The sequence below is a fragment of the Symphalangus syndactylus genome, chromosome 11, assembly GCF_028878055.3.
Source record: "Symphalangus syndactylus isolate Jambi chromosome 11, NHGRI_mSymSyn1-v2.1_pri, whole genome shotgun sequence".
NCBI lineage: Eukaryota > Metazoa > Chordata > Mammalia > Primates > Hylobatidae > Symphalangus > Symphalangus syndactylus.
Genome location: NC_072433.2, coordinates 19,567,559 through 19,588,485, shown reverse-complemented (window position 1 = coordinate 19,588,485; position 20,927 = coordinate 19,567,559). Strand labels below are relative to the sequence as shown.

Below are 20,927 nucleotides of genomic sequence, written 5' to 3'. Positions count from 1 at the left end.
TAGTGTCACAGAGTTGCCACTATATTAAATCTCTGCTGCTGAGTACAGATGATAAGGATTGTATTTAAAGTTGCCTGATAGGCTGGGCGCGGTGGCTCACGCTTGTAATCCCGGCACTTTGGGAGGCCGAGGCGGGTGGATCATGAGGTCAGGAGATCAAGACCACGGTGAAACCCCGTCTCTACTAAAAAATACAAAAAAATTAGCCGGGCATGGTGGCGGGCGCCTGTAGTCCCAGCTGCTTGGAGAGGCTGAGGCAGGAGCATGGCGTGAACCCAGGAGGCAGAGCTTGCAGTGAGCCGAGATTGCGCCACTGCACTCCAGCCTGGGTGACAGAGCGAGACTCCGTCTCAAAAAAAAAAAAAAAAAAAAAAAGTTGCCTGATAGGAGATTGGTAGGGGCAGGGTGGGGGAGGTATTGACCAGCCCTGGGAAGCTCTGTTACTGACAGGCAGGACCTGGGATCACGGGCATCAAATACACATCTGGTATGTGTTGCCTCCCTCTATGGGTAACTGAATGTGAAAGGAAAACAAACCAGTGTTTACCCTAGGCAAGCCTTGAGGGGTATTTGTGGGTATGTTACTGAGTCTTATGCTACAATTAATGACCTTGGGGAATGCAAAAGAAGCAGGCTTAGGAGAGAAGAAAGTTCCTGAAAGAGGTGTTTTGGGTAGGATTCCAAGGGACTCAAGACAAAACCCTCAGCTGCGAATGTTGGGGACTAGTTTCTGCCTCTTACAGATATGTGTTGAGACGGATTCTCCGCCGAGCTGTCCGATACGCCCATGAAAAGCTCAATGCCAGCAGGGGCTTCTTTGCTACGTTAGTGGATGTTGTCGTCCAGTCCCTGGTAGGTTTATTTCTCTGCTTACCCTTCTGTGCTAAAGCAATCCATTAAGAAGGATGGGGTGGGAGAGGGCATACTGTTAAGCAGCTTTTTGTTGCTGTTTTTTGAGACGGAGTCTCACTCTGTCACCCAGGCTGGAGTGCAATAGCGTGATCTCGGCTCACTGCAACCTCTGCCTCCTGGGTTCAAGCGATTCTCCTGTCTCAGCCTCCTGAGTAGCTGGGATTACAGGTGCACACTGCCACGCCTGGCTAATTTTTTCTATTTTAGTAGAGACAGGGTTACACCGTGTTGCCCAGGCTGGTCTTGAACTCCTGAGCTCAGGCAGTCCACCTGCCTCAGCTTCCCAAAGTGGTAGGATTACAGGCATGAGCCACTGCACCCAGCTAAGGAGCTTTTTTAAGAGGGGGCAGGGAATAGTCTCTGGCTTCATCCAGCCCCTCATCTTGCTTCCCCTTTCTCAGGGAGATGCATTTCCTGAGCTGAAGAAGGACCCAGACATGGTGAAGGACATCATTAATGAAGAAGAGGTGCAGTTCCTCAAGACTCTCAGCAGAGGGCGTCGTATCCTGGACAGGAAAATTCAGAGCCTCGGAGACAGCAAGAACATTCCCGGTAGGGACCAGTTTTTGCCCTTCTCCATCCTGGCCGTTTGATCTTTCTGGGAAAGACAAGCCCTTTCTGACAGACTGTGGGCTCCCATGTCTCTGAGGCTGAACATAGCTTGATTGAACTGCTTTTGGTGCAAACTGGAATTTATAGTAAAATGGTAAAAGTAATGCATCCTCGTGGCAAAGTATTCAAACGATACAGAATACAAAAGTGTTCAGAAAATGAAAATCGTCTTTTCCAGACTCATTTCTCAGAGGGAACAACTCTTAATGGTTTGTTGTATAACTCTTCAGGATTATTCTGTTTGCATGCAAATACATGTAGGTATTTGTGTGTGTGTATTTTTCAAGCAAAAGTGGGAATATTTGGTATATACTGTTTTGCAATTTGGGGAAAATTAATTCCAAAGATTTTTTCCCCCTTTTTATTGAAGTATAATGAACAAGGGAAAAGCTTGATGAACTTTCACAAATTGAACACACTTATGTTCAGATCAAGAAATAGATTTGGTCGGGCGTGGTGGCTCACGCCTGTAATCCCAGCGCTTTGGGAGGCCGAGGCAGGTGGATCACGAGGTCAGGAGATCGAGACCATCCTGGCTAACGCGGTGAAACCCCGTCTCTACTAAAAAAAAAATACAAAAATTAGCCGGGCATGGTGGCGGGCGCCTGCAGTCCCAGCTATTTGGGAGGCTGAGGCAGGAGAATGGCGTAAACCTGGGAGGCGGAGCTTGCAGTGAGCCGAGATCGTGCCACTGCACTTCAGCCTGGGCGACAGAGCAAGACTCCGTCTCTAAAAAAAGAAATAGATTTGTCAGCCAGCTTTGGTGGCTCACACCTGTAATCCTAGCACTTTGGGAGGCCGAGGCAGGCAGATCACGAGGTCACGAGTTCAAGACCAGCCTGCCCAACATGGCAAAACCCTGTCTCTACTAAAAATACAAAAAATTAGCTGGGTGTGGTGGCATGCGCCTGTAATCCCAGCTACTTGGGAGGCTGAGACAGGAAAATCGCTTGAACCGGGGAGGCAGAGGTTGCAGTGAGCCAAATCACGCCACTGCACTCCAGCCTGGGCAACAAGAGCGAGACACCATCTCAAAAAAAAAAAAGAAAAAGAAATAGATTTGTAAGGCCGGGCACAGTGGCTCACACCTATAATCCTAGCACTTTGGGAGGCTGATGCAGGCAGATCACCTGAGGTCAGGAATTCGAGACCAGCCTGGCCAACATGGTGAAACCCTGTCTTTACTAAAAATACAAAAATTAGCCATGCATTATGGCGGGCACCCATAATCCCAGCTACTCGGGAGGCTGAAGCATGAGAATCGCTTGAACCCTGGAGGTGGAGAGTGCAATGAACTGAGATCACACCACTGCACTCCAGCCTAGGCGACAGAGTGAGACTCTCAAAAAAAAAAAAAGAAATAGAAAATTGTCCAGGTGAGGTTGTTTTTGTTTTTGAGACGGAGTCTTGCTCTGTTGCCCAGGCTGGAGTGCAGTGGCATGATCTCAGCTCACTGCAAGCTCTGCCTCCCAGGGTCACGCAATTCTCCTGCCTCAGCCTCCCTAGTAGCTGGGACTACAGGTGCCCACCACTGCCCCTGGCAAATTTTTTTCTTTTTTGAGACAGAGTCTTGCTGTGTCACCCAGGCTGGAGTGCAGTGGCGCAATCTCAGCTCACTGCAAGCTCCGCCTCCCGGGTTCACGCCATTCTCCTGCCTCAGCCTCACGAGTAGCTGGGACTACAGGCGCCTGCCACCACGCCCGGCTAATTTTTTTGTATTTTTAGTAGAGACAGGGTTTCACCGTGTTGGGCAAGATGGTCTTGATCTCCTGACCTCGTGATCCACCCGTCTCGGCCTCCCAAAGTGCTGGGATTACAGGCGTGAGCCACCGCGCCTGGCCAAATTTTTTGTATTTTTAGTAGAGACGGGGTTTCACTGTGTTATTCAGGATGGTCTCAATCTCCTGACCTCATGATCCACCTGCCTCGGCCTCTCAAAGTGCTGGGATTACAACCATGAGCTACTGTGCCCGGCCCAGGTGAGGTTTAAAAAAAAAAAACAATTGTATCAGGACATCCATTGTGCTTCCCCAAGGTTAACTGGAAAAGATGTGCTGGATTTTCTGATGGGCACACAGGGCCAGTACTGACTGGTCTTGTCTCTTTAATTCCTTCTGCCAATCCCAGCATCCTTTTGGAGGGGTTGGCATGGAAAAGGGGCCGTCTGTGTTTTTTGACACACCTGCTTTGTGCTGTGTAGGAGACACTGCTTGGCTCCTCTATGATACCTACGGGTTTCCAGTGGATCTGACTGGACTGATTGCTGAAGAGAAGGGCCTGGTGGTAGACATGGATGGCTTTGAAGAGGAGAGGAAACTAGCCCAGGTAAAGAACTTGGAGAGTGAGCAGGAAACCCAACACCTTCCAACCCAACACCACTTGGCTGCAGACTGAGTATGAGTTTCCTTCCATTAAAGTCTTTGAAGTGCTTTTTCCCTTAGACCAGTGGTTCTCAAGTGGGGGCGAGTCTGCCTTCCAGGGGGCAATTGGCAATAATGTCGGAAGACATTTTTGATTTTCACAACCAGGGGAAGATCCTGCTGTCGTGTACTTGGTAGAGGCCAGGGTGCCACTCAGCATCCCACACTGCAAGAGAAGCTTCCACAACAGAGAATGATCTGGCCCCAAATGTCAGTAGTGCCAGGATTGAAAAACCCTGTTCTGGCAGTTTACGCTGGGCATAGTTTAGCAAGTTCCAGTCCTTTGGAGTCCCTTTTCTCCTACTTTATGGTAACTTATGCTTGTTTCTCTTGCTGACAGCTGAAATCACAGGGCAAGGGAGCTGGTGGGGAAGACCTCATTATGCTGGACATTTACGCTATCGAAGAGCTCCGGGCACGGGGTCTGGAGGTCACAGATGATTCCCCAAAGTACAATTACCATTTGGACTCTAGTGGTAGCTACGGTATGTTGCTGTGCTCCTTCCACATCTGAGCATTCTGCCCTGTATCTGGGGGGTATTTGAAAGATTGTTGCTCAAGATTAGCTATCCAACAGACTGCTGACAGCCTCTCCTGGAGTGCCATACAGTCACGCTGTGCACTTTTATACACGTAGGCACCCTTGGCTGGAGGTTTTCTTTACTCTATTTTGAAATAATTATCAACACAGGAAGTTGTTAAAAAAAAAAAAAAAAAAAAATTGTAGGAAGGGTCTCACACCCTTTGTCCAGTTTCCCCTAACTGTAACATCATGCAGGAAACCGGGCAGTTGACATTGATACAATCCACCGTGACTATCAGGATGCTATTGGGGCCTGGCACTGGCTCACATCTGTAATCCCAACACTTTGGGGGGCTGGGACAGGTGGATCACCTAAGGTCAGGAGTTTGAGACCAGCCTGACCAACATGATGAAACCCTGTCTCTACTAAAAATACGGAAATTAGCCAGGCGTGGTGGCGCGCCTCTGTAATCCCAGCTACTCGGGAGGCTGAGGCAGGAGAATTGCCTGAATCTGGGAGGCAGAGGTTGCAGTGAGCCAAGATCATGCCATTGCACTCTAGTCTGGACAACAAGAGTGAAACTCCGTCTCGAAAAAAAAAAAAAGAATGCTATTAGGATTCTCTTATCGTAATGCTATTAGAATGCTATTATCCTAATAGCATTCTTTTTTTTTTTTTTTTTTTTCCTGAGATGGAATCTTGCTCTGTTGCCCAGGCTGGAGTGCAGTAGCGCGATCTGGGCTCACTGCAACCTCCACCTCCTGGGTTCAAGCGATTCTCTGGCCTCAGCCTCCCAAGTAGCTTGGATTACAGGCATGTACCACCACGCCTGGCTGATTTTTGTTTTTAGTAGAGATGGGGTTTCACCATGTTTACCAAGTGGGTCTCAAACTCCTGACCTCGTGATCGGCCTGCCTCGGCCTCCCAAAGTGCTGGGATTACAGGCGTGAGCCACCTCGCCCGGCCGGATAATAGTATTCTAAAGTTAAGAAACAAAGCCAGCGCAGTGACTCATGCCTGTAATCCCAGCACTTTGGGATGCCAGGGTGGGCTGATCACTTGAGCTCCGGTGTTTGAGACCAGTCTGGGCAACATGGTGAAACCCTGTCTCTAACAAAAATGCAAAAATTAGCCCAGTGTGGTGGCGCACACCTGTAGTCCCAGCTACTTGTGGGGCTGAGGCAGGAGGATCACTTGAGCCTGGGAGACTGAGGCTGCAGTCAGCCATATTTGTGCCACTGCACTCCAGCCTGGGCTACAGAGTAAGACCCTGCCTCAAAAAAAAAAAAACATAAAAATAAATTGACAATACATGTTTTTGCTGCTTTTTTGCCCTGGTAGCAGTCTTTTGTTTTTGAGATGGCGTCTCGCTCTGTCACCAGGCTGGAGTGCAGTGGCGCAATCTCGGCTCACTGCAACTTCTGCCTCCCAGCTTCAAGCGATTCTCCTGCCTCAGCCTCCCAATTAGCTGGGATTACAGGCATGTGCCACCATACCCGGCTAATTTTTGTATTGTAGTAGACACGGGGTTTCACCATGTTGGCCAGGCTGGTCTCAAACTCCTGAGCTCAGGTTATCCACCCGTCTCGGCCTCCCAAAGTGCCAGGATGACAGGTGTGAGCCACCGTGCCTGGCTGAGAACAATCTTATACCTAAATCTATTCAAGCAAGCCTACAAAATGAGTACATTCTTTGTGAGTTGACCTTGGACTAGGGAATTTATTACTACTATAAAGATCTACTAATCTGATGTACCAAGTTTCTGCTCAGTAGCTCAGTTAGGGTAACCCATTGTCCCAGTTTTAACACTGAAGCCTGCATCCCAGGAAACCCCTCAGCCCTAAAAATCGGGACAGTTGGTCACCTGACAGAGTGTTGCATTCTTTGATGGAAAGCCAGCATGCGAAGCCCTTTCTTATTTTATTTATTTATTTTTTTTTGAGACACAGTCTTGCTTTGTCGCCCAGGCTGGAGTGCAGTGGTGCGGTCTAGGCTCACTGCAATCTCCGCCTCCTGGGTTCACGCCATTCTCCTGCCTCAGCCTCCCGAGTAGCTGGGACTACAGGTGCCCGCCACCACGCCTGGCTAATGTTTTGTATTTTTGGTAGAGACAGGGTTTCAGCATGTTAGTCGGGATGGTCTCGATCTCCTGACCTCATGATCCGCCCGCCTCGGCCTCCCAAAGTGCTGGGATTACAGGGGGAGCCACCGCGCCCAGCCGTGAAGCCCTTTCATAGAGTCTAATGAGTTTGCTTCCAAAATACAATTGGACAATTAGGAACTACGAAGAGTTTGAGAAAGAGAATCCAGCAAAAGTCAGCTAAGAAGGCGTGAAAAAGGCCGGGCGCGCCGGCTCACGCTTGTAATCCCAGTACTTTGGGAGGCCGAGGTGGGCGGATCACGAGGTCAGGAGATCGAGACCACAGGGAAACCCCGTCTCTACTAAAAATACAAAAAATTAGCCGGGCGTGGTGGTGGGCGCCTGTAGTCCCAGCTACTCGGAGAGGCTGAGGCAGGAGAATGGCGTGAACCTGGGAGGCAGAGCTTGCAGTGAGCCGAGATCGCGCCAGTGCACTCCAGCCTGGGTGACAGAGCGAGACTCTGTCTCAAAAAAAAAAAAAAAAAAAGGCGTGAAAAGGTCATTGACCCACTGTCTCCTTTCTATGCATTTCCCTTGAGCAGTATTTGAGAACACAGTGGCTACGGTGATGGCTCTGCGCAGGGAGAAGATGTTCGTGGAAGAGGTGTCCACAGGCCAGGAGTGTGGAGTGGTGCTGGACAAGACCTGTTTCTATGCTGAGCAAGGGGGGCAGATCTATGACGAAGGCTACTTGGTGAAGGTGGATGACAGCAGTGAGGATGTGAGCCAGCAGTTCTTCTTCCTTGTTAGCCGAGGAGGGCCAGGCGTGGAGCCAGGGAGCTGCTTTTGCCCCACAGTGCTCCAGGCCTTGGGAGCAGACCTGTCACACTTTTGGGTTGGGTTACATGGTGTTTCTGAAGCCAAGGGAGCTGCTGCTTGTACCTGTTGCTTTCCTGGTCATCAGGTACTCTCGTAGGAGTATTTTTGCAGCCAGGGTACAAGTTTCCTACAAGCTTTGCACATTAAAAAGGAGAGGCAGCTCTCTGAAGCGGAGATGTCCTTGTAGAAAACTCAGCCTCGAGCTCTGCCGCTGCTGAATGAGTCACTCCGTCTCCCTAGGCTTCAGGTTCCTTACGGAGGCTTTTAAATATTCTGAGATGCGGCTGGGTGCGGTGGCTCATGCCTGTAATCCTAGCAGTTTGGGAGGCCGAGGCGGGTGGATCACCTGAGGTCAGGAGTTCAAGACCAGCCTGACCAACATGGTGAAACCCTGTCTCTACTGAAATACAAAAATTAGCCGGGCATGGTGGTGAATGCCTGTAATCCCAGCTGCTCGGAGGCTGAGGGGAGAATCGCTTGAACCCAGGAGGTGATGGTTGCAGCGAGCCAAGATTGCGCCACTGCACTCCAGCCTGGGTGGCTGAGTGAGACTCTGTCTCAAAAAAAAAAAAAAAAAAAAAAAAAAATTCTAAGATGCTCCTTAATATTGTTTGTGTCTGTGTGTGTGCACAAATATATTTAATTTTTTTTTTTGAGACGAGTCTTGGTCTGTTGTCCAGGCTGGAGTGCAGTGGCACGATCTCAGCTCACTGCAAGCTCCGCCTCCTCGGTTCACGCCATTCTCCTGCCTCAGCCTCCCCAGCAGCTGGGACTACAGGCACCTGCCACCACGCCCGGCTAATTTTTTTATATGTTTAGTAGAGACAAGGTTTCACTGTGTTAGCCAGGATGGTCTGGATCTCCTGACCTTGTGATCCACCCGCCTCGGCCTCCCAAAGTGTTGGGATTACAGGTGTGAGCCACCACGCCTGGCCTTTTCTTTTTTTTTTTTTTTTTTGAGATGGAGTCTCGCTCTGTAGCCCAGGCTGGAGTGCAGTGGCACGATCTTGGCTCACTGCAACCTCTGCCTCCCGGATTCAAGCGGTTCTGCTGCCTCAGCCTCCTGAGCAGGTGGAATTATAGGCACTTGCCATCACGCCTGGCTAATTTTTGTATTTTTTTTTAGTAGAGATGAAATTTCAACATGTTGGCCAAGCTGGTCTCGAACTCCTGGCCTCAGGTGATCTTCTCGCCTCAGCCTCCCAAAGTGCTGGGATTACAGGCATGAGCCACTGCACCTGGCCTATTTAATTATATTTAATAATAATGGAATATGTGTGTGTGTGCAATTTATATATGTAAAGAGAAGTTATATACATGAGTTTATATTGAAAATATAAGAAAATTTATATATTTTTAAGGATTTATTTATTGGTCTCTTCCTTGACCCCTCTTAGAAAACAGAGTTTACAGTCAAGAATGCTCAGGTCCGAGGAGGGTATGTGCTACACATTGGAACGATCTACGGTGACCTGAAAGTGGGAGATCAGGTCCGGCTGTTTATTGATGAGGTGAGTTGGGTTACTGTAGCCCCCATTGGATCTGCTTAGTAATCATCTTCTCCTCTGGCTTTAAATTGTCCTGTCACTGTTAGGCCAGGTGCGGTGGCTCACGCCTGTAATCCCAGCACTTTGCGAGGCCGAGGCTGGCGGATCACGAGGTCAGGAGATCGAGACCATCCTGGCTAACATGGTGAAACCCCGTCTGTACTAAAAATATAAAAAATTAGCTGGGTGTGGTGGCAGGCACTTGTAGTCCCAGCTACTTGGGAGGCTGAGGCGGGAGAATGGCGTGAACCCGGGAGGGGGAGCTTGCAGTGAGCCAAGATCCTGCCACTGCACACCAGCCTGGGTGACAGAGCAAGACTCCGCCTCAAAAAAAAAAAAAATTGTCCTGTCACTGTTATCACTTCTTAGTGACATTGTAAGTAGACCGCAGGGGTTAATTTAGGTGCATTTGGTGGATTGTGAGGGATGCAACTAAGAGTTAATCTTATGTTCCCAAGTCAGTGATTTCACCAGTGATTTCAGTTAAGATCCTGTGGACTTGTTTTCACGGATTGCTTTTCTAATGTCACCTACTTTTTTGGGAGCCAAAGATACTGAAGAATGAAGAGGTAGGCTCTGGCATGTGACAGAGCTCCAGAGTAAGAGTAGCTTAAAACAGGATAGCAGTGTATGTTCCAAAAAGCTCAAGCTGATACGGAGGCTCTGCCCCACAGTCAGAGGGCCTGGTTTCTCCTCACCTGTCGCTCCACCTTCTTCTTTCCTGGGGCGTTGCCTTTGATTTCCTGGTTCAGAGGATAGCTATCAGATCCATTGTCTAGGCCGGGGGTTGGCAAACTTTCTGTAAATAACTGGATACTAAATATTTTTGGCTTTGCTGACCACATGTTCCTGGTCATGACTACTCAACTCTATAGTTGGAGTGTTCAAGCAGCCATTGACCATATGTAAACGAACAGGTGTGGCTGTGTTCCAGTAAACCTGTTTATGGCTGGGCACAGTGGCTCATGCCTGTAATCCTAGCAATTTGGGAGGCTGAGGCGAGCAGATCACCTGAGTTTGGGAGTTCGAGACCAGCCTGACCAACATGGAGAAACCCTGTCTCTACTAAAAATACAAAATTAGCCAGGTGTGGTGACACATGCCTGTAATCCCAGCTACTCAGGAGGCTGAGGCAGGAGAATCGCTTGAACTTGGGAGGTGGAGGCTGCAGTGAGCCGCGATCACACCATAGCACTCCAGACTGGGCAACAAGAGCGAAACTCCTTATCAAAAAAAAAAAAAATGTTTTAAAAATTTATAAACACACACATTTGGGGAGGCTGAGGCAGGAGGATTGCTTGAGGCCAAGAGTTTGAGACCAGCTCAGGCAACAACATGAGACCCCATCTCTACAAAAAAAAAAAAAATATTAGTTAGGGGTAGTGGTGTGTGCCTGTAGTCCCAGCTACTTGGGAGGCTGAGGCAAGAGGATCACTTGAGCCCAGGAGTTTGAGGTGGCACTGAGCTATGATTGCACCGCTGCACTCCATCCTGCATGACAGAGCAAGACCCTGTCTCTAAAAACGAAAGGACAGATGATAGGCTAGATTTAGCCATTGGCCATTGTTTGGCAATTCCTGTTCTAGGCGGTAGAAAAGAAATGGGAGGACCTGCCCCATCCCTTTAATGGTAGACATCACTTCTGCTCAAAACCTATTGACCCGAACTTAGTCACATGGGCACACTTAGCCATAGGGAAGCGGGGAAATGTAACCTTTATTCTGCACAGCCATATTTCCAACTGAAAATTGTAGCACTCAGAGGAGCAGATAACCAGGAGATAACTAGTAGTCTATTACAGACCTCTGCATGAGCCCCTCTGCCCTTTCCAGCCCCGACGAAGACCCATCATGAGCAACCACACAGCTACGCACATTCTGAACTTCGCCCTGCGCTCAGTGCTTGGGGAAGCTGACCAGAAAGGCTCGTTGGTTGCTCCTGACCGCCTTAGATTTGACTTTACTGCCAAGGGAGCCATGTCCACCCAACAGATCAAGAAGGCTGAAGAGATTGCTAATGAGATGATTGAGGCAGCCAAGGTAGGATGGGCGACGGCTGAACGCTCCCCCTTCCTGCACCGTCACTGGCTGTCCACAGTCTTAGCAGTGCAGTGCTCTCACTCCGTTGTACCAGATTAGTCCCTCAGGTAGATTTGCTTAAAGCAGGCCGGGCGAGGTGGCTCACGCCTGTAATCCCAGCACTTTGGGAGGCCGAGGTGGTCGGATCACGAGGTCAGGAGATCGAGACCATCCTGGCTAACATGGTGAAACCCCATCTCTACTAAAAACACAAAAAATTAGCCGGGCGTGGTGGTGGGTGTCTGTAGTCCCAGCTACTCGGAAGGCTGAGGCAGGATAATGGCGTGAACCCGGGAGGCGGAGCTTGCAGTGAGCCGAGATTGCGCCACTGCACTCCAGCCTGGGAGACAGAGCGAGACTCTGTCTCAAAAAAAAAAAATAAAAATAATAAATTTGCTTAAAGCAGTGATTCTCCTCCACCTGTGCTTTTCTAGAGGGCAGTGGTGGTGGTTGGTGGAGGAGAGAGGGAGAGGCATTTGTCCCACCCCCACCTTAGGAGAACCAGAGCTGTTCTAGTTAAGTCTGTTCACATAAGAGATTTCGTCCACAGTTTAACAAAATAGTTGGAAATTCGCATATTGATGCCTTGACTTTGCACGTGGCGTGTGATTCAGGAAGCTCATGGCACATGCCAGGCCGAGCCAGGTTGGAACCCAAGTCCTGCTTGCAGGACCACGCTTTCCTGCCTCGTCGTACAGCACCTCCAGGGATCTCTTCCGGCTCTTTTCTGTCTTCTTTGTCTGGCAGCCCGTCTATACCCAGGATTGCCCCCTGGCGGCAGCGAAAGCCATCCAAGGCCTACGGGCTGTGTTTGATGAGACCTATCCTGACCCTGTGCGAGTCGTCTCCATTGGGGTTCCGGTGTCCGAGCTGCTGGATGACCCCTCTGGGCCTGCTGGCTCCCTGACTTCTGTTGAGTTCTGTGGGGGAACGTGAGTACTGCAGAGGGGCAGAGTAAGACGGGTCATCTGCCTTCACCCTCTGAGGATGTAGGTCTTAGGCTAGACCAACTCTTGTCTTTCTAAGGTTGAAGTGAAGTCCTCAGAAATGCAGTTGCTAAATTGTGTTCCCGAGAATCTCAGCATCCTAGCATGCTTAATAGACCCCCCGTATCTGATGGTAACATTTCCTGATGAAACATTCCCAGGAGGATAAGGGGCAAAACGTTGTATTCACACTTACCACACAACTGCTTGCTGTTGTTTGCTGGGCTGAAACTAACAAGAAGGCTTGTGTGAATTTGGGATTCAGCAAGGCCTGGAGTGCTCGTTGAGCTCCTGATGTAGGCCTAGCCCTTCCCATTCCTGGTATCTCACCTAATTTCCTTTGACAGCTTGGGCGGCATCTGGGAAATGTAGCTCCATTGTCTCAGAGCCCCTGAGCAGGCCACGTGGTTGACTCAGCTCAGTTTGGCTTGGGATAGCCACTTCTGCCAATTTGGATTCCTCTGTAGCTCTCTGGGGCTTTTTGGGGAGGTCATGGTGGCCTGGAAAGTTCCTGCTTCCAAAGGAACCCTTGTGAAAATAATTGTGTTTGTTTTTTTAAGGTGGAGTCTTGCTCTGTCCCGCAGGGTGGAGTGTAGTGGCACAATCTCGGCTCATTGCAACCTCTGTCTCCTGGCTTCGATTCTCATGCCTCAGCCTCCCGAGTGGCTGGGACTATAGGCATGTGCCCCCATGCCCAGCCATGAAGAGAAGAATTTGTTTTGTTTTGTTTTGTTTTTTTGAGATGGAGTCTTGCTCTGTTGCCCAGGCTGGAGTACAGTAGCGCAATCTTGGCTCACTGCAAGCTCCGCCTCCTGGGTTCACGCCATTCTCCTGCCTCAGCCTCCCGAGTAGCTGGGACTACAGCCACCCACCACCATGCCCGGCTAATTTTTTGTATTTTCCATAGAAGACGGGGTTACTTCACTGTGTTAGCCAGGATAGTCTCAATCTCCTGACCTCGTGATCTGCCAGCCTCGGCCTCCCAAAGTGCTGGGATTACAGGCATGAGCCACCACGCCCGGCTCTTTTTTTTTTTTGGTTTGAGACGGAGTTTCATTGCCCAGGCTGGAGTGCAATGGTGCAATCTTGGCTCACTGCAACCTCCACCTCCAGGGTTCAAGCGAGTCTCCTGCCTCAGCCTCCCAAGTAGCTGGGATTACAGGCGCCCGTCACTACGCCTAGCAAATTTTGTTGTTTTTTTTGAGACAGAGTCTCGCTCTGTTGCCAGGCTGGAGTGCAATGGCGTCATCACGATTCACTGTAAGCTCCGCCTCCCGGGTTTTCAAGCTATTCTCCTACCTCAGCCTCCTGAGTAGCTGGGACTACAGGCACGCATCACCACACCCAGCTAATTTTTTGTAGTTTTAGTAGAGATGGGGTTTCACCCTGTTAGCCAGGATGGTCTCCATCTCCTGACCTGGTGATCCACCCACTTCAGCCTCCCAAAGTGCTGGGATTATAGGTGTGAGCCACGGTGCCTAGCCAAATTTTGTATTTTTAGTAGAGACGGGGTTTCTCCACGTTGGTCAGGCTGGTCTTGAACTCCCGACCTCAAGTGATCCACCCACCTCAGCCTCCCAAAGTGCTGAGATTACAGGTGTGAGCCACCGTGCCCGGCCGAAAAGAACATTCTTAATGTCATGGTTGAGACCCTCCAGGGTCTCCTGCCGGCCTCTGGCAGGCAGGGAGCAAGCAAGATGTGCAGAGAGTAGGGTAGGGGCCTGAGGGATTGAGTTCAAGGCTTTTCTGCCCAGCTGAATTGGGCCTTCAAACGAGTCCCACTCTGCCTGATGACCTGTTTGCTCACACCCTTTAGACTACAGGAAACAGCTTTCAAAAACTTTATACCAAGGGCTGGGTGCATTGACTCATGCCTTTAATCTCAGCACTTAGGGAGGCTGAGGCAGGCAGATCACTTGAGGTCAGGAGTTCAAGACCAGCCGGTGCAACATGATGAAAACCTGTCTCTACTAAAAATACAAAAATTAGAAGTGGTGGCGGGCGCCTGTATCCCAGTTACTTGGGAGGCTGAGGCAAGAGAATCATTTGAATGTGGGAGGCAGAGGTTGTGGTGAGCCAAGAACACACCATTGCACTCCAGCCTGGGCAACAGAACAGGACTCTGTCTCAAACAAAAAAAATTTTATACTATCTTCAAAGAATGAGGATGAATTAATGAGCCTTTGAGTTTCTCTGAACTGAGAAATAAAGCCTATTTGTTTAAGGGGTTGTGGTAAGATTTTAAAAGTAATCCTCCAAAATTGTCACCTAGTGAGCAGAGTACAAAAATAGAGCTTAAGTTCCACCACAAGACCAAAACTGTCACGTAGAGCCTAAGGATAAGACTGTATTGGATATTAGGGACCACAAAGCACTTTGATGTTTACCTCATTTGATTTTCACAGCAATTGTGTGGGGAGAATCATCCCCATTTGAGATCTGAGAACACTCAGGCTCAGCAAGCCGGTGTCCCGCTCGGTGTCAGAACACTCTAAAGCCCAGGCTTTCCCTCACTGTCAACCCATTCCTGCTTCTCTTGTCTGCTAGTGTGACCTCCAGCCAAGGGCTGCCAGGGCATCTTTCACTATGGACTTTGTGCTCTGCCATCAGGCACCTGCGGAACTCGAGTCACGCAGGAGCTTTTGTGATCGTGACGGAAGAAGCCATTGCCAAGGGCATCCGGAGGATTGTGGCTGTCACAGGTGCCGAAGCCCAGAAGGTGAGCAGGTCAGGCTGGTTTGTGGCTTATTTGAAGAAGGCAAGAGGAGCCCAGTCTGCGAATCCATAGAGCAAACACTGCTCCGTGTGGCTGCTGCAGTCAGAGTCAAAGTAGAGGCTGGGCCACTCCCCCCGCCCCAGTGTCCTACCCTTGCGTGGCAGAAGAAACCTGCCACCACACAAGATCTCCTAGCTTTCCTATGTTTAGTTTTTTAAAACATACGTGAATCAGGCCGGGCACAGTGGCTCACGCCTGTCATCCCAGCACTTTGGGGGGCCGAGGCGGGCGGATCACTAGGTCAAGAGTTCGAGACCAGCCTGACCAACATACTGAAACCCCATCTCTACTAAAAATACAAAAATTAGCTGGGCGTAGTGGCACGCATCTGTAATCCCAGCTACTTGGGAGGCTGGGGCAGGAGAATCACTTGAACCTGGGAGGCAGAGTTTGCAGTGAGCGGAGATTGCACCACTGCATTCCAGCCTGGGCCACAGGGTGAGACTCCATCTCAAAAAAAAAGATATATCTATGTAAATCTAGCCATCCACCCCCTCCTGTCTCCATGTGGAAGAGGGTAAGACATAGATTCGCTGTGGCTTCGGGGCCCCCAGCACGGATCCATGTACTCCTAGGGGCGTGCTTAGTCTGAGGCGGTGCAGTAGAGGATGGGTGTTGTCATGGGAACTGGTGTGTCTGACTTGTGCTGAAGCCCCAGGGGTGGCCACTTGCTGGAGGACGGGGCTCCTGATTCTCGAGCTTGATCACCCCTGAGTCTGAGTTGGGTGCAGCCTTTGCCAGTGGGCCTGTGAGCACTGTGCTCCTTGCTGGGGCCAGCACCTGCTCCCCACAGACACTTTTGGGGTGCTGGGGTGTTGCTGCAGGACCTGCCACCGGGGCTTCTGCAGCTGCTCAGACACAGGATAGTGAAGCTGACTCAGGCCTCCTGCCTGGGGTTGACCCGGTGTCCCCTCCCAGGCCCTCAGGAAAGCAGAGAGCTTGAAGAAATCTCTCTCTGTAATGGAAGGCAAAGTGAAGGGCCAGACTGCTCCCAACAAGGATGTGCAGCGGGAGATCGCTGACCTTGGAGAGGTAGGGACGGCTTCCCTCCCTCCGTCCTCAGGGCCTGATGCATGTGACATGCCCCATCTTCAGGAAATCTTCTGTAGTCAGGCCCTTGGTTCTTGGTGGAATGGGCCTTTGGGCTGACTTCTGTTGTTCTGCAGCCTTATAGCAGGGACCCCATGGATCCTGGCCTTGGATGCTGGACTTTCCCTGCTGTTCCCGGGGCTGCTAGCAGGAGAGCTCTTCCCAAGCATGTGTGGGCATTGGGGTGGAGGGATTTGGGGCAGGGACTAAGGCTAGCCCTTGCTTACAAGCCTGCCTGGCATTTATTTGTATTTCAAGCTGCCAGGAAGCTCATCACAGGCTGTTCCCAGCCTGGTAAGGACCGGGCCTGACTTGGGAGCCCAGCTTTCTGCTGCTCCTGAAGGGACTGGTCTCAAAGCTTTCCTTGCTTTCTTTTCCAGGACACTAGTCAGGGAGGACTTGGGTTCGGGTGGGGTGGGTTGGACCCTGACATCCCAGCAAGTTGTGGCCTAGATTCAGATGGTCGTCTTTTGGTTCCAGGCCCTGGCCACTGCAGTCATCCCCCAGTGGCAGAAGGATGAATTGCGGGAGACTCTCAAATCCCTAAAGAAGGTCATGGATGACCTGGACCGAGCCAGCAAAGCCGATGTCCAGAAACGAGTGAGTCCTGGCAGCACCAATGGCCACAGTGTTTCCTAGGCAAAGGCTGGCAGGGTACTGCCAGGGGTTGGGGGTCTGGGCTTTTGGTCTGAGCTGCTTTTCTGGACTTTTTTCTTGCAGGTGTTAGAGAAGACAAAGCAGCTCATCGACAGCAACCCCAACCAGCCCCTCGTCATCCTGGAGATGGAGAGCGGCGCCTCAGCCAAGGCAACCCAGGGGCCAGGGTCCCCTCCCCTAGGGCTCATCAGCCCTCTGGTGGTTGACATGTGGGCTCTGTGGCTCTGAGCCAAGTGGTTGCCCAAGGGCCCACTGTCTGGGAGATTGGGAGGAGCAGCAGCTCCCTGCATCTGGGAGGCATACCTGGGCCAGGGTATGGGCAGGGCCTGGCGCTGGGGTCCTCCACACCGGCCTTGGGCACAGCCCCTGCCCTGGGAAGGGGTAGGGGTGGGTGGCAGGCCGTCTAAGGGCTGCAAATGCTCACACCCGTGAGGGTCCCTGCTCCAGCACTGTGGCCTGAGCCAGGTCCTCCCCACAGGCCCTGAATGAAGCCTTGAAGCTCTTCAAGACATACTCCCCTCAGACATCTGCCATGCTTTTTACGGTGGACAACGAGGCTGGCAAGATCACGTGCCTGTGTCAAGTCCCCCAGGTCAGAACCACCTCACAGCAGTGGGAAGTGTTAGGTTTTAAGGTTGTTTGCTGAGGTCTGTGTGTGTACAGCCTGCATTTAAAACAGCTCTTCTCCTGCCCACCTGTTGGTCACTTTTGCCAGTACCCCTTACCCAGGCCTCCTCATTGGTGAAGACGTTTCGTTGATAACCTGGCTTTGCTACTGTCCTGTCCCGGCAGTGGCCATGACTGCCCCCTGTACCAGCCGTAAAGTCTGTCTCGGCCTCCAGCAAGGAGTCGGTGATGGCTCCTGCATCCTTTCTTTCCCTCCATTCCTCCCTCAATCCCATCTTCTGTCCTAACTCCCCCTTCCCTTCCTGTCTTCTAGAATGCAGCCAATCGGGGCTTAAAAGCCAGCGAGTGGGTGCAGCAGGTGTCAGGCCTGATGGATGGTAAAGGTGGTGGCAAGGATGTGTCTGCACAGGCCACAGGCAAGAACGTTGGCTGCCTGCACGAGGCACTGCAGCTGGCCACTTCCTTCGCCCAGCTGCGCCTCGGAGATGTAAAGAACTGAGTGAGGGAGGAGTCGGCTCCCACTGGATCCATTCATCTAGCCCGGAGCTCTTCATCTGCTACAAGAACATTTCAATCTTGGGACCTTTAAAGAGCCCGTCCTAACTCAGCAGTAACTGGAACACACCTGGGAGCACTCCCGTGTCTCAGTGCCCCTTAAATTTTTGCCCTGAGCCTTCCAAGTCAGTGCCATCGGTCTAGAACCACTACCCACACATTGCTGTTGATCGTCACGCTCGCATCTATAGATAACGGCTCTCCAGACCTGAGCTTTCTGCGTCAGCAAGTAGGAATCATTTTTGCTGCAGAGAATAAAGGACCACATGCAATACTTAATGCCGCATGATCTCTATCCCTCTTCGCAATAGGGGCTCGCTCTTTTGACAGCCTTTGGCCCCCTGGTGGCTGTAGAATAAATGCTGTGGCTCCTACTGGCTGCTGTAGTGTTCACCTAGTCCAGCCCCAGAACCCAAAATTTTGGAATAGCCCCTAGGGTTGCCTCAAACGTCTGTGGAGGTGGAGGCCAAATAGGTGGGGTGACATGGAGCAAGGCGTTCATAATTTAGCAGATGAGGGGTGGGGGTAGTGGAAGCAGAGAAGCTTTTCTTGGAGCTGCTCTCCCCGCTCCCTTCCAGCAGGCTGGACGGATCCGGCTACCCTGCCCAAGTGGAACCTGGATGTCGGGGACGCCGGCCGTTCTCCCTCCGGGCCTCCAGGGGCGCCGTAGCGCCGCCCTCCCGACAGCCCTCGCGCAGGCGCGCGTCTTTAAGCAACGGAAGAAGCACTGGGTGCGGCTGGGCGTTGGGCGGAAGCGGTTTGCACGCCAGGAGCCGCCATGCCTGGGGACCACCGCCGCATCCGCGGCCCTGAAGAATCGCAGTCGCCGCAGCTGTACGCGGCCGACAAGGAGGAGGAGGCCCCCGCCGCCCGCGACCCAACGCGGCTGCGGCCCGTGTACGCGCGCGCCGGGCTGCTGAGCCAGGCCAAGGGCTCGGCCTACCTGGAGGCGGGAGGTACTAAGGTGCTGTGTGCCGTGTCGGGCCCGCGACAGGCCGAGGGCGGCGAGCGCGGCGGCGGCCCGGCCGGAGCAGGCGGCGAGGCCCCGGCCGCGCTGCGCGGTCGCCTGCTCTGCGACTTCCGCCGCGCGCCCTTCGCGGGCCGCCGGCGCCGCGCTCCCCCGGGCGGCTGCGAGGAGCGTGAGCTGGCGCTAGCGCTGCAGGAGGCGCTGGAGCCGGCTGTGCGCCTGGGCCGCTACCCGCGCGCGCAGCTGGAGGTGTCGGCGCTGCTGCTGGAGGACGGTGGCTCGGCCCTGGCCGCGGCGCTCACCGCCGCCGCGCTCGCCTTGGCTGACGCGGGCGTGGAGATGTACGACCTGGTGGTGGGCTGCGGCCTGAGCCTCGCGCCTGGGCCCGCGCCCACCTGGTTGCTGGACCCCACGCGGCTGGAGGAAGAGCGCGCCGCCGCCGGCCTCACCGTGGCGCTCATGCCCGTGCTGAATCAGGTGGCTGGGCTGCTGGGCAGCGGCGAGGGCGGCCTGACCGAGAGCTGGGCGGAGGCCGTACGCCTGGGCCTCGAGGGCTGCCAGCGCCTCTACCCCGTGCTGCAGCAGAGTCTGGTGCGGGCCGCCCGCCGCAGGGGCGCCGCCGCCCAGCCCTGAACCAGAAGCCTGAGCAACGACGGACGAAAGCCGAGGACTGTGCTGCCGCCGTTCCCGAAAAGACCCGCGCCATCGGCCTCCAGTCTGCGTCGAGATAAGCAGCCGGAGCCCCGGAGAGCACCTGGGGAGGCTCGAGCAGGGCCAAGGCGCCGGACAGCTGTGGTGGTGGAAGGGCTTTTTACAAATCTCATTAAAGGAACTTGAGCCGGCTCTCAGCTGCGACCCAGTTGAGGAAACCTGTGAGCGCATCCTGACTCCCAAGTTGGAAACGACTTTAGCTGGACTTACCTGGAAGCTGGTACCTGGAGCTACTATCATTCAGGCCAGCCAGTGACTCCTTCCGATATAATTGGGCGACTTTTGAGAGAATGGACAAGAAGACTGTGCCTTCTCACTACTGTGTCTGAGCCAAAAGAAAGACCCTTTTATATCTGAAAAACGTCTTCTGGTCTTGTTCTTCTTGGTCCAGGATTTAAAAGAGCAAGGCTCCTTTGTTCTTGCATTCCAGGTGTCGAGGGGTCGCGACGGCGCTGCCTTAAATGGGTTCTGTTCCTTAGGCCAACGTGAGCAGGAGAGACGGCTGAAAAGAGCTGCAGAGCTTGATGGGAGTGCTGTGATTTGGAGAAGCAGCTGCCCCCACACGAACCAGAGTCAGGGCAACTGCTGAGATGGGACAAGAGGAGGGAGAGTTGGCCGGGCGCGGTGGCTCACGCCTGCAGTCCCAGCACTTTGGGAGGCCAAGGCGGGAGGATCACCTAAGGTCGGAAGTTCGAGACCAGCCTGACCAACATGGAGAAACCCCATCTCTACTAAAAATACAAAAGGCGAGGTGGCACACGCCTGTAATCCTAGCTACTCGGGAGGCTGAGGGAGGAGAATCGCTTGAACCCGGGAGGTGGAGGTTGCGCTGAGCGGAGATCGCGCCGTTGCACTCCAGCCTGGGCAACAGGAGCAAGACTCCCTCTCGGCGCGGGGGGGGGAGTATGGCCCCAGAAGGGCGCTGAGTGCACCTCAGGCCTCAACCTGTTTTGGTGTTGGGTAGCTGAAAAGGGTTTTGCTCTGGGTAGAAGCGAGATCTGTCCTTGGCCATGTGCAGAGCGGCACAACCCGAGCCTCCACTGTGGGTGAGAAGTGGGGTCCCTGGCCGTCTTCATCAGGTGGTGCCCTGGTCCTACAAGGAAGACCCTGATCAGCACCGTAGAGGGCAGGTACACTGCCAGGAAAGCCAGGTACAGCCTGACTGACTCACCACCAGCGTTGGGTCTTTCCTGTGTGGCTCCTAGCTCTGCTGGTTTGGGCTCAAGACTGCAGTGGAGGAAGCCAGGTGAACTGCCGTTTGGAAGGCAGGGCAGCCAGGTCCCCTCTCTGCACTTGGCTTGGTGCGTTCAAGGGTGGGCTCAGCTTCTGTAGGAAGGGCCAGCCTGGGGCAGTCTAAGGACAAGAATGAGTTTTGGGGGCCACACCGAGAACCCCTGACCAGGAAAAAGAAATACAAATTTTATTTTTTCCCTTCTGACATGTCTTTCTAGAGCAGGTCTGAAATAGTATCACACCAGTGGAGATAAGACAGAATGTAATTCTGAAG

At 52.5% G+C, this 20,927-nt stretch overlaps 2 protein-coding genes across 7 annotated transcripts in view; both read left to right on the top strand.

Annotated features, from left to right (window-relative positions):
• AARS1 (alanyl-tRNA synthetase 1) overlaps positions 1-18,021 on the top strand; it is a 38,567-nt gene extending 20,546 nt beyond the window's left edge. For 3 of the 6 annotated variants that reach the window (XM_063611569.1, XM_055297812.2, XM_063611567.1), the window contains exons 8-21: positions 744-852; positions 1,314-1,464; positions 3,725-3,849; positions 4,285-4,429; positions 7,151-7,329; positions 8,825-8,938; positions 10,807-11,013; positions 11,800-11,984; positions 14,649-14,757; positions 15,733-15,846; positions 16,384-16,503; positions 16,624-16,710; positions 17,039-17,152; positions 17,501-18,021. In XM_063611569.1, coding sequence (XP_063467639.1) covers positions 744-852; positions 1,314-1,464; positions 3,725-3,849; positions 4,285-4,429; positions 7,151-7,329; positions 8,825-8,938; positions 10,807-11,013; positions 11,800-11,984; positions 14,649-14,757; positions 15,733-15,846; positions 16,384-16,503; positions 16,624-16,710; positions 17,039-17,152; positions 17,501-17,686 — 1,945 coding nt within the window. In that variant the 3' untranslated portion in view covers positions 17,687-18,021. Of the gene's footprint in view, positions 1-743; positions 853-1,313; positions 1,465-3,724; positions 3,850-4,284; positions 4,430-7,150; positions 7,330-8,824; positions 8,939-10,806; positions 11,014-11,799; positions 11,985-14,585; positions 14,758-15,732; positions 15,847-16,383; positions 16,504-16,623; positions 16,711-17,038; positions 17,153-17,500 lie in introns of all 6 variants that reach the window. The other 3 variants (XM_063611566.1, XM_063611564.1, XM_063611565.1) reach the window with 1 other exon arrangement.
• Positions 18,022-18,145: 124 nt separating this feature from the next.
• Positions 18,146-20,858, top strand: EXOSC6 (exosome component 6). Its single transcript, XM_055297839.1, has one exon. The coding sequence runs from the start codon at positions 18,521-18,523 to the stop codon at positions 19,340-19,342; it is 822 nt and encodes a 273-aa protein (XP_055153814.1). The 5' UTR covers positions 18,146-18,520; the 3' UTR covers positions 19,343-20,858.
• The last annotated feature ends 69 nt before the right edge of the window (positions 20,859-20,927 follow it).